The 14,218-nt window shown below is 50.3% G+C and overlaps 2 protein-coding genes across 2 annotated transcripts in view; both read right to left on the reverse strand.

The window, feature by feature from the left end:
* Nucleotides 1-14,218, reverse strand: part of RNASEK (ribonuclease K) — a 321,727-nt gene that overhangs the window by 91,342 nt on the left and 216,167 nt on the right. The gene's annotated exons all lie outside the window — the stretch shown is intronic.
* Nucleotides 1,059-14,218, reverse strand: part of LOC112061472 (mucin-3A-like) — a gene marked incomplete at its 3' end in the record, with an annotated part of 32,346 nt that continues 19,186 nt past the window's right edge. The window contains exons 9-11 of the mRNA XM_065570375.1: nt 6,083-6,206; nt 1,965-3,145; nt 1,059-1,700 (exon numbers count right to left, since the gene is read on the reverse strand). Coding sequence (XP_065426447.1) covers nt 1,059-1,700; nt 1,965-3,145; nt 6,083-6,206 — 1,947 coding nt within the window. The remainder of the gene's footprint in view (nt 1,701-1,964; nt 3,146-6,082; nt 6,207-14,218) is intronic.

The raw sequence follows: 14,218 nt of genomic DNA on the forward strand, positions 1-14,218 counted from the left end.
GTGGTGGTGGTGAGGGTTGTCGTGTCAGTGGAGCTGGTGGTGGGTAAAGTGGAGGTGGTGGTGAGGGCAGTCGTGTCAGTGGAGGTGGTGGGTACAGTGGAGGTGGTAGTGAGGGTTGTCGTGTCAGTGGAGGTGGTGGGTACAGTGGAGAAGGTGGTGAGGGCAGTCGTGTCAGTGGAGGTGGTGGTGGGTACAGTGGAGGTGGTGGTGAGGGTAGTCGTGTCAGTGGAGGTGGTGGGTACAGTGGAGGTGGTGGTGAGGGCAGTCGTGTCAGTGGAGGTGGTGGGTACAGTGGAGGTGGTGGTGAGGGTTGTCGTGTCAGTGGAGGTGGTGGGTACAGTGGAGGAGGTGGTGAGGGCAGTCGTGTCAGTGGAGGTGGTGGGTACAGTGGAGGAGGTGGTGAGGGCAGTCGTGTCAGTGGAGCTGGTGGTGGGTACAGTGGAGGTGGTGGTGAGGGTAGTCGTGTCAGTGGAGGAGGTGGGTACAGTGGAGGTGGTGGTGAGGGCAGTCGTGTCAGTGGAGGTGGTGGGTACAGTGGAGGAGGTGGTGAGGGCAGTCGTGTCAGTGGAGGTGGTGGGCACAGTGGAGGTGGTGGTGAGGGTAGTCGTGTCAGTGGAGGTGGTGGGTACAGTGGAGGAGGTGGTGAGGGCAGTCGTGTCAGTGGAGGTGGTGGGTACAGTGGAGGTGGTGGTGAGGGTTGTCGTGTCAGTGGAGGTGGTGGGTACAGTGGAGGTGGTAGTGAGGGCAGTCGTGTCAGTGGAGGTGGTTGGTACAGTGGAAGTGGTGGTGAGGGCAGTCGTGTCAGTGGAGGTGGTGGGTACAGTGGAGGTGGTGGTGAGGGCAGTCGTGTCAGTGGAGGCGGTGGGTACAGTGGAAGTGGTGGTGAGGGCAGTCGTGTCAGTGGAGGCGGTGGGTACAGTGGAAGTGGTGGTGAGGGCAGTCGTGTCAGTGGAGGTGGTGGGTACAGTGGAGGTGGTGGTGAGGGCAGTCGTGTCAGTGGAGCTGGTGGTGGGTACAGTGGAGGAGGTGGTGAGGGCAGTCGTGTCAGTGGAGGTGGTGGGTACAGTGGAGGTGGTGGTGAGGGTTGTCGTGTCAGTGGAGGTGGTGGGTACAGTGGAGGTGGTGGTGAGGGCAGTCGTGTCAGTGGAGGTGGTGGGTACAGTGGAGGTGGTGGTGAGGGCAGTCGTGTCAGTGGAGGCGGTGGGTACAGTGGAGGTGGTGGTGAGGGCAGTCGTGTCAGTGGAGCTGGTGGTGGGTACAGTGGAGGAGGTGGTGAGGGCAGTCGTGTCAGTGGAGGTGGTGGGTACAGTGGAGGTGGTGGTGAGGGTTGTCGTGTCAGTGGAGGTGGTGGGTACAGTGGAGGTGGTGGTGAGGGCAGTCGTGTCAGTGGAGGTGGTGGGTACAGTGGAGGTGGTGGTGAGGGCAGTCGTGTCAGTGGAGGCGGTGGGTACAGTGGAGGTGGTGGTGAGGGCAGTCGTGTCAGTGGAGGTGGTGGGTACAGTGGAGGTGGTGGTGAGGGCAGTCGTGTCAGTGGTGGTGGTGGGTACAGTGGAGGAGGTGGTGAGGGCAGTCGTGTCAGTGGAGGTGGTGGTGGGTACAGTGGAAGTGGTGGTGAGGGCAGTCGTGTCAGTGGAGGTGGTGGGTACAGTGGAAGTGGTGGTGAGGGCAGTCGTGTCAGTGGAGGCGGTGGGTACAGTGGAGGTGGTGGTGAGGGCAGTCGTGTCAGTGGAGGTGGTGGTGGGTACAGTGGAGGTGGTGGTGAGGGCAGTCGTGTCAGTGGAGGTGGTGGGTACAGTGGAGGTGGTGGTGAGGGTTGTCGTGTCAGTGGAGGTGGTGGGTACAGTGGAGGTGGTGGTGAGGGTTGTCGTGTCAGTGGAGGTGGTTGGTACAGTGGAGGTGGTGGTGAGGGCAGTCGTGTCAGTGGGGGAGGTGGGTACAGTGGAGGTGGTGGTGAGGGTTGTCGTGTCAGTGGAGGTGGTGGTGGGTACAGTGGAGGTGGTGGTGAGGGCAGTCGTGTCAGTGGAGGTGGTGGTGGGTACAGTGGAGGAGGTGGTGAGGGCAGTCGTGTCAGTGGAGGTGGTGGGTACAGTGGAGGTGGTGGTGAGGGCAGTCGTGTCAGTGGAGGTGGTGGGTACAGTGGAAGTGGTGGTGAGGGCAGTCGTGTCAGTGGAGGTGGTGGGTACAGTGGAGGTGGTGTTGAGGGTTGTCGTGTCAGTGGAGGTGGTGGGTACAGTGGAGGAGGTGGTGAGTGCAGTCGTGTCAGTGGAGGTGGTGGGTACAGTGGAAGTGGTGGTGAGGGTTGTCGTGTCAGTGGAGGTGGTGGGTACAGTGGAGGAGGTGGTGAGGGCAGTCGTGTCAGTGGAGCTGGTGGTGGGTACAGTGGAAGTGGTGGTGAGGGCAGTCGTGTCAGTGGAGGTGGTGGGTACAGTTGTGGTGGTGGTGAGGGTTGTTGTGTCAGTGGAGGTTGTGGGTACAGTGGAGGTGGTGGTGAGGGTTGTCGTGTCAGTGGAGGTGGTCGTGGGTACAGTGGAGGAGGTGGTGAGTGCAGTCGTGTCAGTGGAGCTGGTGGGTACAGTGGAGGAGGTGGTGAGGGCAGTCGTGTCAGTGGAGGCGGTGGGTACAGTTGTGGTGGTGGTGAGGGTTGTCGTGTCAGTGGAGGTGGTGGTTACAGTGGAGGTGGTGGTGAGGGCAGTCTTGTCAGTGGAGGTGGTCGTGGTGGGGACAGTGGATGTGGTGAGGGTAGTCATTTTAGTGGTTGTGCTTGTTGTGGAAGGTTCAATTACGTCGCATTCACACCTCAGTCCCCAGTAGGTGGGTGGACATTTGCAGGCTGTTCCGACTGGCGTGCCGCCATTCAAGCACACAGCGGTGCTGTCCTCATGCTCGCACAAGGAACCCCAGTATCCAAGCGCGCAGATGCACTCCATTCCCAGTGCCGTGGCACCGTTCTGGCAGGCTGTGGCTTTGTCCTCGCTGTCGCACTGGGCACCAGAATACCCGGGTGGGCAGACACAATGAATGCCGACAGGAGTGCCTCCGTTCTGGCAGGCTGTGGAGTTGTTAACGTTCTCACACCAAGGACCAGAATATCCAGGTGGGCAGGCGCACTCAGTTCCCACAGCTGTGCCCCCATTCTGGCAGGAGACTGAAAGACACAATATCCCCCATCCGGTATTTAGCGTGAAAGAGGACAGACACAATCCAAATTCAGGTGAAAGACCCATATTTCCCTCCCAGAGCTGGTGAAAGAAATCAGTAGTCCTGGCTCCCAGCCCCCCCGCTCTAACCCGCCAGCCCCCACTCCCCTCCCAGAGCCGGGGAGAGAACCCAGGAGTTCTGGCTCCCAGCCCCCCCTGCTCTAACCCACCAGCCCCCACTCCCCTCCCAGAGCCGGGGAGAGAACCCAGGAGTCCTGGCTCCCAGCCCCCCCTGCTCTAACCCACCAGCCCCCCTCCCCTCCCAGGGCCAGGGAGAGAACCCGGGAGTCCTGGCTCCCAGCCCCCCCTGCTCTAACCACCAGCTCCCACTCCCCTCCCAGAGCCGGGGAGAGAACCCAGGAGTCCTGGCTCCCAGCCCCCCTGCTCTAACCACCAGCTCCCACTCCCCTCCCAGCACCGGGGAGAGAACCCAGGAGTCCAATGGAGCCTTCCTAAGTGTCCCGGCTCCGCGTCACTCCCAGAAGCAGCTGGGAAGTCCCTGCTGCCCCTAGAGGGAGGGAAGGCGGTCTCTGCGAAATGTCCCCACCCCAAATGCCAATTCTGCAGCTCCCATTGGGCTGGCATTCTCTGCGTTTTTCCATGGCTAAGATTGATCAGGACAAAGAACAGAGAGTGACAAGCTGCTAAATGTCTGAAATGATCCAGTTCGTAATTAATTAAACTAATTAACAGAATTACTGTTACTGGTTAGAGTTACTGGTACCATCTCAGGAAAGTCATCCTGTGCCCAAGCAGTGAGGGCCGGGGGGTGCTAGGGGGGAGCCCTGGCAGACTTCTGATATAAACAACAAGGCTGAAGCAAAACAAAACTCAGCCTTTGGTACAGAGTCTAGCTGCCTTGACATCACCTTTATCAATCTTAGCAGCAGCTTTATGAGCCAGACGTTGGGCGCATGAATACGTCCATGGGCGTGTAGAGCATTCATGGACTTTGGTGGCGTTAAGTGTTGTAGGTGTTTGTGTTTTCCTGGCTCCCCAGGGTCAGGGTGTGTGTGTAAACAGGAATCACTGGAGGGTGATTAATGCAGGACCCTCCAATGCCACGATACCTCGGGGAAACAGGCCTGGACTGGCCCTGCGGTGTCGGGAGGCCAGGAGAAAACAAAGCTCCAGCCCCCCAAAGAATTGATGGCTGGGGGGGTGGTAAGGGGATAGATAGATAGATAGATAGATAGATAGAAGGGGTGGATGGGATAGATAGATAGATAGATAGATAGATAGATAGATAGATAGATAGATAGATAGATAGATAGATAGATAGATAGGGATGGTCTAGACAGTATTTGGTCCTGTCATGCGGGCAGGGGACTGGACTCGATGACCTCTCGAGGTCCCTTCCAGTCCTATAATCTATGAATCTATGAATCTATGAATAGATAGATAGATAGATAGATAGATAGATAGATAGATAGATAGATAGATAGATAGATAGATAGATAGATAGATAGATAGATGGGGTGGATGGGATAGATAGATAGATAGATAGATGGGGTGGATGGGGATAGATAGATATATAGATGTGTGCATGGGGAGAAATAGATAGAGGGGTGCATATGGGGATAGATGGGTAGACGGGTTCAAATATGTTCACATAAGTGAACGGCCTGCAGGTATCTGAATGGAAGGCCCGGCCTTGACCACGAAGGAGCCACCGGCATGGCCATTCACCCCTAGCCGCCATGAGCCAAGAGTGGTGACTGTGGAAAACACCCCACGGGGGAGCCGGGGGGAAAGGTGGGACTGAACGAGGCGGCCGGAGGCTGGTTCTGAGGTTGCTGTGGTGACCAGATGTGAACACACGGAGGGAGGTTGAAGCATGGCCGGAGCGCATCGAGCTGGATGGAAGTGCCTGGGATCTGGTGGCCATGGCTGCATGAGCTATGCCCAGCTGCTCACCCCGCCCAGCCTTGGCCAGTTTGGGCTATGGTTCCAGCTAGCTCGCTTTGCACCGTGCTCTCTCCTCGCTGCCTCGCCCAGAGCACACAGAGAACAACGCAACTTCACCCCAGAGCCCTTTCTGTTTCGCTTCTGAGCTGGTGAAATCAGCTGGTGCCAGCCGCAGGCAGGGAGACGAGGTCATTCTCCACCACCTCTCCCAGGTGGGGGCATCGTTTGCTCTCTTGCACGGGAAGAACCACACCCCGGTCCAAATCTGCCCCCACCAAAAGACCTAATTCCTGTTTGCAATGGGAGATTGCAGCTCTCACAAGGTTCACGGTGCTGTAACCTGGACAAGCACTGAGATTTACCTCGATTGCCATGAAATAATGGGGAAACCAACTCAGGAGGCTGGAACGTCAGAGCTTGGCACTGTGAAATCCTAGGAAAACTCCCAGACAGTAATTGGAAACCAAGAAACTTTTACTCCAATCCTCTTTCCATCAACTGAACACCAAAGATCTGAGTGGCCCGGGAACAAAGCAGAGCAGCGCTGAGAGGGTAAAATCTTGTACAACGTTTGTGCTGCAAATACTGAGCTACTTGACCGAGAAATTGCCTAGTGGAGGTTCCCTTTGAGCCAGCAAGAAAAGAATTTAGCAAGAGCCACTGACCCGGAAGATGAAGCAAGAAAAAAAAAATCAAACTGGAAATAAGATGTAAATTTTTATCATGGAGGCTAATTATCCCTTGGGACAGTTGCTGGCAATCTTGAAATTGAGCAGGGCTGGTTTTGACACTGACCTGCTGTAGTGGAGTTAATTCAGCCCAGGGTCTCTTTGGCTTTATACTCTGTGATTTTTAGTGGTGGTGGGGCTTGGGGTGTGTTGGGAACCTCCCAGTTGCCCCTTCCTGGCAGGGACTACAAGCTGCATCCCACTCTGCCTGGAGACGCCAACTGCTCTGGTGCTCCTGTGCCCACTCACTTGCTGAAGAGACGGAGGATGCGAGGTAGGCGAGGAGCAGGGAGACCCAAAGCGTCTTCATCCTTTGGGAGAAGAGTCTGGGGCGTAATCCATAGAGGCAGTAATTGCGGGAGGTCATGCGCACCTTGCGAGGGTCAAGAGTACACTGAACAGGGGGGCCGGAACCAGGGACCTTGGCTCCCAGAGATGGGGGGGGGGAACTCAGCGATTTCCCTACACCCTCTGAATTTCCCCAACCCCCCAGTTTTGTGAATTAGTTACATGCCGTGTTGCCAATTTAGTGATTGTTTGGAAATTTGAATTGAAATTGAAGCATTAATACACACTTTAAAAGCATATAAAATGTATGATAAACTACGTGTATTTGAAAAAGTATAACAGATTTGAAAAGTATGAACATAGACTAGCTTCCTTCTACAGCTGTTGTTTTTATGACAATGTCAGTGCATTCATTTCGGTGATGTTGGCCAAATGATGATTTGTAAGCAAAGTCTAAATGAGCTCTCCCTGACAGCTAGTGATGAGCTGGGGCTGGGGGAAAGGCTTCAGGACCAGATTTTATTTACATTCACACCTAATCTACCTAGGTATCCAGCAAACAGAGCTGTGTTGCCCAAGTGATAGATTTTGGCTGGGGTTGGGTTACAAATCACTTGAAGGGGGTGGTGGTGGTAATGAAATGTTGTTGTTCTTATTGTATGAGTAAAGGGCAGTAGAACTGTACTTAGCCTGTGCTGATTGAGGGCATCAAAAGAGAGGGTGGGGACAGGTGTGACCTGCCCCCCTCCACTGTTTAAAGACAGAGCTGATTAGGCTCCTGTGACGTTATTGACATGAACTGGGACCATATAGATCATTGTTGCAACCAAGGTCCTGGAGTGGCACCAAATCTTGTATAAAGGGGGTCAAATGAGGTGTCTAAGACAAGGTTATGGTTGGCTGGTTATGATTATGCTGTCTATATGTGTGTATCAGTTTTGTAGTTGAAGTTATGAATATTGGCTCTATACTGTCTGTATTTCAAACTTATGCTATGCTTCTGGGTGACATCCCAGACAAGCTGGGATTAGCTCTGCCTAGCCTGCTTGATGGCCCATTAAGGACCATCAGCTATTGGACCCATTGAGAGAAGGCAAATACGCCTTGTAACTCAGCGAAGTATGCAGGGACTGGCCCATGTGACTCCAGACTCCATTTTGCTGTAATTTTCCACAGTAAGAACAAAGAGGTGTTCTTACACCTGGAAGAGACTATATAAGGCTGATGCCTCGTCTCCATCCTGTCATCAATCCTGCTTCTTACCTCTGGAGGGACTTTGCTACAAACTGAAGCTCTACACAAAGGACTGAATGACCCATCCCAGCTGGGGATGTTCCAGAGACTTGATTTGAACCTGCAGTTTATTCTATCGCTGCTGCAAGCCTGAACCAAGAACTTTGCCATTACTGTATGTAATTGATTCCATTTAACCAATTCTAACTCTCATCTCTATCTTTTTCCTTTTATGAATAAACCTTTATATTTTAGATTCTAAAGGATTGGCAACAGCGTGATTTGTGGGTAAGATCTGATTTGGTCCTTTGGGATCGAGAGAATCTTTTTTCTTTTACTGGGGTATTGGTTTTCATAACCATTTGTCCCCATAATGAGTGGCACTGGTGGTGACCCTGGGAAACTGGAGTGTCTGAGGGAATTGCTTGTGTGACTTGTGGTTAGCCAGTGGGGTGAGACCAAAGTCTTCACTGTCTGGATGGTTTGGTTTGCCTTAGAGGTGGAAAAACCCCAGCCTTGGACTGTAACTGCCCTGTTTTAGCAATTTGGCCTGAATTGGCACTCTCAGTTGGGTCCCACCAGAACCGCATCGTCACAGCTCCATAGATAGTCTTTTGTTTTGTTAAGTGACCGCTACAGCTGAAATCAGGTCTAAGTGCTGAGACCTGCTGTGGGACAGTGTTTCTGTGGAAGAGATGGCCCAGACTGCACTAGCAGTGAGGTCCCCCCACTGAGAGCTCAGCTGAAATCACTGAGAGCTGGTGGAACCTCAAGAGACCAACTCATAGAGGTCACAGTGGCAGGTGGCAGCAGAAGGTGACGGTGCAGGGTCATTGGCAACAGAGCGGTGGAGTGAACGGTGGCACAACAAACAGCCGTGGCCAGAGCGAACAGTGAGCAGCTGTTGGAACGAGCAAGATGCCTTCTTGCCCCCCACCTGGGAGGTGAACTCATGTGAAAGCACCTCTGAACTCTGAGTCTCCACTGACCAAGGACAACACCGGTGAGTGTTAATGAGGCTGTTAAGAATGCTGGAGACACAACACAGTTCATGAGAACAAACATGGCTGTGGCATCATACTTTCTGTTTAAGCAAGAGATACCACACACTAGAAACTGGAGGCCAATGTTAAGTGCATTGTCACTTGTTCATCCTGAAGTTGAACACTGTTTTCCGAACAAGACCAGGAAATGCTCACTATCTTTCTGCAAGAAACTCAACTGACTGGCTAGAAGCATGTGGTGCAACAGTGAAAGACTCAACAGTTGAAAAAGTGAAGACCTCTCTCACCACATTCAAAAGATGTGCATACATGGCTGATGAATGCACCGATGCAAATGGGCAAGTATTAAGTCATTGCGTATGTTATCTTGATGTCCGTGGTAGGCCAGTAGATGCATTTCTAGATATTCAAGTTATGGAAGACACATCGGCTGCATCTATGACAACCCACATCTTAGAAGACTTAAATGCTTGTCAATTGGACCCCAAACAGATGGGTGCTTGTGCATTTGATGGAGCTGCAAACTTCTCTGGAAGACATGGTGGAGGACAAGCTTTGCTCAGAGAAAAGTGTAACCCTGATCTCTCCTACTCCAACTAGCGCTAGTATGAGCTGCAGACTCTTCAAAAGACATTTAAAAAGCTATAAATTTAATGTCTTCTGTGACGGGTTGGATCACAGAAACCCCCTTGGGAACTGACAACTGAGGCCCAGTGTTCAGCCTTTGCAACTTGTGTAGCTCTAGCTTCTTCTGATCTTCACTCTTACTTATTTTGCTTCCTTTTCTGTCCTTTCTTCCCTTACCCGAAATCAGCAAACAGAAAATAACAAACCAGTAACCACTTGGTCTGTTCTCCAGCCACCACACTCAAAACTCACTTCAAATCACTACCAGAGTCTCAAAGCAATCAGCTGTGCACAGATCCTGCCGACTACGCCACTGTGACGGGTCCCCCCCCATGGGAGCTGCCACCAGATGTGCCAAGACTACCCCTGCTTCTGTTTTCCCTGCCAGCTCAGGACTCCAGCACCCTGTCTTGCTGAGCCAGACATGCCCGTCTACTCCAACACAGACCCAGGGTCTCAACCACGTGCCCCAATGCTGCAGACTTTCCTGAAAGCAGCTTAAGAAATGTTCCTGTCTTTAACACTCAGGTGCCCAACTCCCAATGGAGTCCAAACCCCAAATAAATCCATTTCTCTCTGTATAAAGCTTATACAGGGTAAACTCATAAATTGTTCACCCTCTATAACACTGATAGAGAGAGATGCACAGCTGCCCCCCCCCCAGGTATTAAAGCATACTCTGGGTTAATTAATAAGTAAAAAGTGATTTTATTAAATACAGAAAGTAGGATTTAAGTGGTTCCAAGTAGTAACAGACAGAACAAAGTAAAGCAAAATAAAATAAAACATGCAAGTCAAAACCTAGTACAGTAATAAAATTGAATACAGATAAAATCTCACCCTCAGAGATGTTCCAATAAGTTTATTTCACAGACTGGACACCTTCCTAGTCTGGGCCCAATCCTTTTCCCTGGTAAAGTCCTTGTTCCAGCTCAGGTGGTAGCTAGGGGATTTCTCATGATGGCCGCCCCCTTTGTTCTCTTCCACCCACTTATATCTCTTTTGCATAAGGCAGGAATCCTTTGTCCCTCTGGGTCATCCCCCCTTTCTCAATGGAAAAGCACCAGGTTCAAGATAGATTCCAGGTCAGGTGACATGGTCACATGTCACTGTAAGAATTCCTTACCCACTTGCCAGCACACACCTATACAGGAAGACTTACAGGTAAAACAGAGCCATCTGCAGTCAATAGTCCTGGTTAATGGGAGCCATTAAAATTCCAAACCACCATTAATGGCCCACACTTTGCATAACTACAATAGGACCTCAGAGTTATATTTCATATTTCTAATTTCAGATGCAAGAATGATACATACATACAAATAGGATGATCACACTCAGTAGATTATAAGCTTTGTAATGATACCTTACAAGAGACCTTTTGCACAAAGCATATTTTAGTTACATTATATTCACACTCATCAGCATACTTCCATAAAATCATATAGAGTGCAACGTCACATCTTGATTATATTCTTTTGTCAGCAAGAGTCCAAAAAGACTGAATATCTTGGAAAATATAGAAGATACACTGGGACTGAAGTTCAAATTGGTCCAACCTGGGAAAACCTTCTGGCTTTCTCATGAGCGATCCTTGGCTGTTGTCTTAAAATTACTCCATCCGTTATTACTGGCTCTGGAAAGTATCTACCAAGATGGGATGGATCTAAGTAGTAAGGCTGGTGGATTCCTTTTGCTACTACGTTCAGAGAAGACTATTGCCATTCTCTCTTTTGTAAGTCTACCGTTGAAACCACTTGGGTCATTAAACATTGCCATCCAGGCATCTGCTATAACAGTAGTAGATCTTTGTCCAGCAATAGAAGCTACATTTGGATCAATCAGAGAGCTACCCATTGAACAAGTACTGGATGAAGCAAAGACTTCAGTCCAGAAGTTGACTAATGAAGGCATTTATATTGAATCCTTAAGTGAAGAGGACAAGAAGTGTTTGTTAAGACACAAACTTGATTCTTAAAAATCTACAACAGCGATGTCTAGATTCTACTCAACCTCTACGTAGCTTTCACAGATCCCTGTCCTATAAAACACGGACAGTTGAGCGGAGTGAGGCACTACCAGCAATGGGGCTGCCATGTGCTCAGGATGGAATAGAGAATTTGAACACAGAGTGGAAAATCATACGACGAATGAATGAAGATTTGACTTCAACTTCTTTTTTATCATTACTAGTGGCTGGACCCAATCTTTATGCTATGTTTCCTGGGATGAAAGAAGTAGGAATTCATCTCTTGCTACTCCCAGGAACAACAGCTAAAGCTGAGCGTTCTTTTTCATCATGGAATAGAATTTTGTGTTCTGAAAGAAGTCGCCTTCTGCCTAATCATGTGAATGAACTAATGAGCATATCAACTGAAGGAATGGAAGTACTGGACACACGAGAAGCCACCAAAGATGAACGTGTTGCATTCAAGAAGTTCATTAACAGAGTTGTGCAAAATTATAACAAGAAACCAAGAAGGATGTAGACGTAATGCTTCATAGAAGACTTGAGTAGCCAACTTTATTTGTGAGATGATTTCAAAACATGAGTTAAATCCAATAAAATGGTCATGAAACAGTTTTCAGTTTTACTATGGTGCCATAGAGCCCACCTTCACCCTCACGGTCTCACCCCTCATCAGCCCTCACCCCCCCACCACTCTCAACAGCTGGGAGATTTCATATCAGTGCCAGAAGCGGGGAAGGGCGGCATGAGACTATCAGTGCCACACCTGAAGTGAGAAGAGACACATTCCCTGGGTGGATGGGGCGAGTCGAGAGCCCAGGACTGTACAGGATGCCCTCTTGAGGTCCCATCCAGCCCCACTTCTCTATGATTAGACAGACAGACAGACATTGAATAGATGGGTAGAGAGTTGTGGGGATAAATAATTAGATAGCTATATAGCTAGGGTGTCTGGGGATAGATTAGATAGTTACATAGCTAGGTAGCTAGGGTGTACGGGGATGGATAGATAGATTTTTATCATGGAGTCTAATTAACCCTTAGGACAATTTCCCAAGGGGTCTGGCAGATTCTCCATTATTGGCAATCTTGAAATGGAGCAGGGCTGGTTTTGACATCGACCTGCTGAAGTGGAGTTAATTCACCCTTCCTGGCAGGGACCATGAGCCGCCCACTCTGTGAGGAGAAGCCAAATGGTCCGGCGCTCCTGGGCCCCACTCACCTGCCGAAGAGACACAGTTAGTCTCTAAGGTGCCACTAGTACTCCTGTTCTTTTTTAGAGGATGCGAGGTGGGCGAGGACTGGGGAGACCCAAAGTGTCTTCATCCTTTGGGAGAAGAGTCTGGGGCGTAATCCATGGAGGCAGTAATGGAGGGAGGCAGTGCACACCTTGCGAGGACCAGGAGTGCACTGAACGGGGGGGAGGGAACTAGGAACCTTGGCTCCCAGGGGTGGGGGTGGGGGGAGCACTCGGATTCCTCTGGCTGGGCAGAGGAATAGAGGAAATTGTTCTGGTGAATTTCAAAGGTCGATGAGGCTAATAAATTAACAGCTGGGAGATTTCATATCAGTGCCAGAAGTGGGGGACGGGGGGAATGGTGGGGGCATGAGACTGTCGGTGCCACACCTGAAGTGGGAAGAGACACGTTCCCCGGGTGGATGGGGCCCGTCGGGATCCCGTCCCCCATGCCCTGCATGCCAGAGATCTCAGAGGAGGGGAATGTGGAGAGAGAGAGACCAGGAAACACTTTCTGGCTCTCAGGGGAGCTCTGCTCCGGAAGGTGCCACGGGAAGCCGGGGGTCACCATCACGGGAGAGTTCTCAGAGCAGGTTGGACAAACACCTGCCAGGGATGGTCTAGGATTACTTGGCTCTGCCTCACTGCAGGGAGCTGGACTGGATCCCCTCTCGAGGTCCCAACCAGCCCCACTTCTCTACAATTAGAGAGACAGATAGCCATTTGGATAGATGACTAGAGGGCTGTGGGGATAGATAACTACCTAGATAGCTAGGGTGTATGGGGATAGATAGATAGATAGATAGATAGATAGATAGATAGATAGATAGATAGATAGATAGATAGATGGGGTGGGTGGCGATAGATAGATACATTTATACAAATAGGATGATCACACTCAGTAGATTATAGGCTTTGTAATGATACCTTACAAGAGACCTTTTGCACAAAGCATATTTTAGTTACATTATATTCACACTCATCAGCATACTTCCATAAAATCATATAGAGTGCAACGTCACATCTTGATTATATTCTTTTGTCAGCAAGAGTCCAAAAAGACTGAATATCTTGGAAAATATAGAAGATACACTGGGACTGAAGTTCAAATTGGTCCAACCTGGGAAAACCTTCTGGCTTTCTCATGAGCGATCCTTGGCTGTTGTCTTAAAATTACTCCATCCGTTATTACTGGCTCTGGAAAGTATCTACCAAGATGGGATGGATCTAAGTAGTGAGGCTGGTGGATTCCTTTTGCTACTACGTTCAGAGAAGACTATTGCCATTCTCTCTCTTGTAAGTCTACTGTTGAAACCACTTGGGTCATTAAACATTGCCATCCAGGCATCTGCTATAACAGTAGTAGATCTTTGTCCAGCAACAGAAGCTACATTTGGGTCAATCAGAGAGCTACCCATTGAACAAGTACTGGATGAAGCAAAGACTTCAGTCCAGAAGTTGACTAATGAAGGCATTTATATTGAATCCTTAAGTGAAGAGGACAAGAAGTGTTTGTTAAGACACAAACTTGATTCTTAAAAATCTACAACAGTGACTTCTAAATTCTACTCAACCTCTACGTAGCTTTTACAGATCCCTGTCCTATAAAACACGGACAGTTGAGCAGAATCAGGCACTACCAGCAATGGGGCTGCCATGTGCTCAGGACAGAACAGAAAATTTGAACACAGAGTGGAAAATCATACGACAAATGAATGAAGATGATACATCTGAGGGAAGGGAGCAGATGGAGACTCCACCGATTGGAAGGCATGAGATGCACTGTCCTAGGGATGGGGGTTCCACGACCACCACTCCCAAGAGAAGGAGGAGGGTGGTGGTGGTTGGGGACTCCCTCCTCAGGGGAACTGAGTCATCTATCTGCCACTCTGACTGAGAAAACAGAGAGAGCTGCTGCTTGCCAGGAGCTAGGATACACGATGTGACGGAGAGACTGCCGAGACTCATCAAGCCCTTGGATCGCTACCCCTTCCTGCTTCTCCACGTGGGCACCAATGATACTGCCA

The sequence above is a fragment of the Chrysemys picta genome, chromosome 16 (genome assembly GCF_011386835.1).
Source record: "Chrysemys picta bellii isolate R12L10 chromosome 16, ASM1138683v2, whole genome shotgun sequence".
In the NCBI taxonomy this organism is placed as follows: Eukaryota; Metazoa; Chordata; order Testudines; family Emydidae; genus Chrysemys; species Chrysemys picta.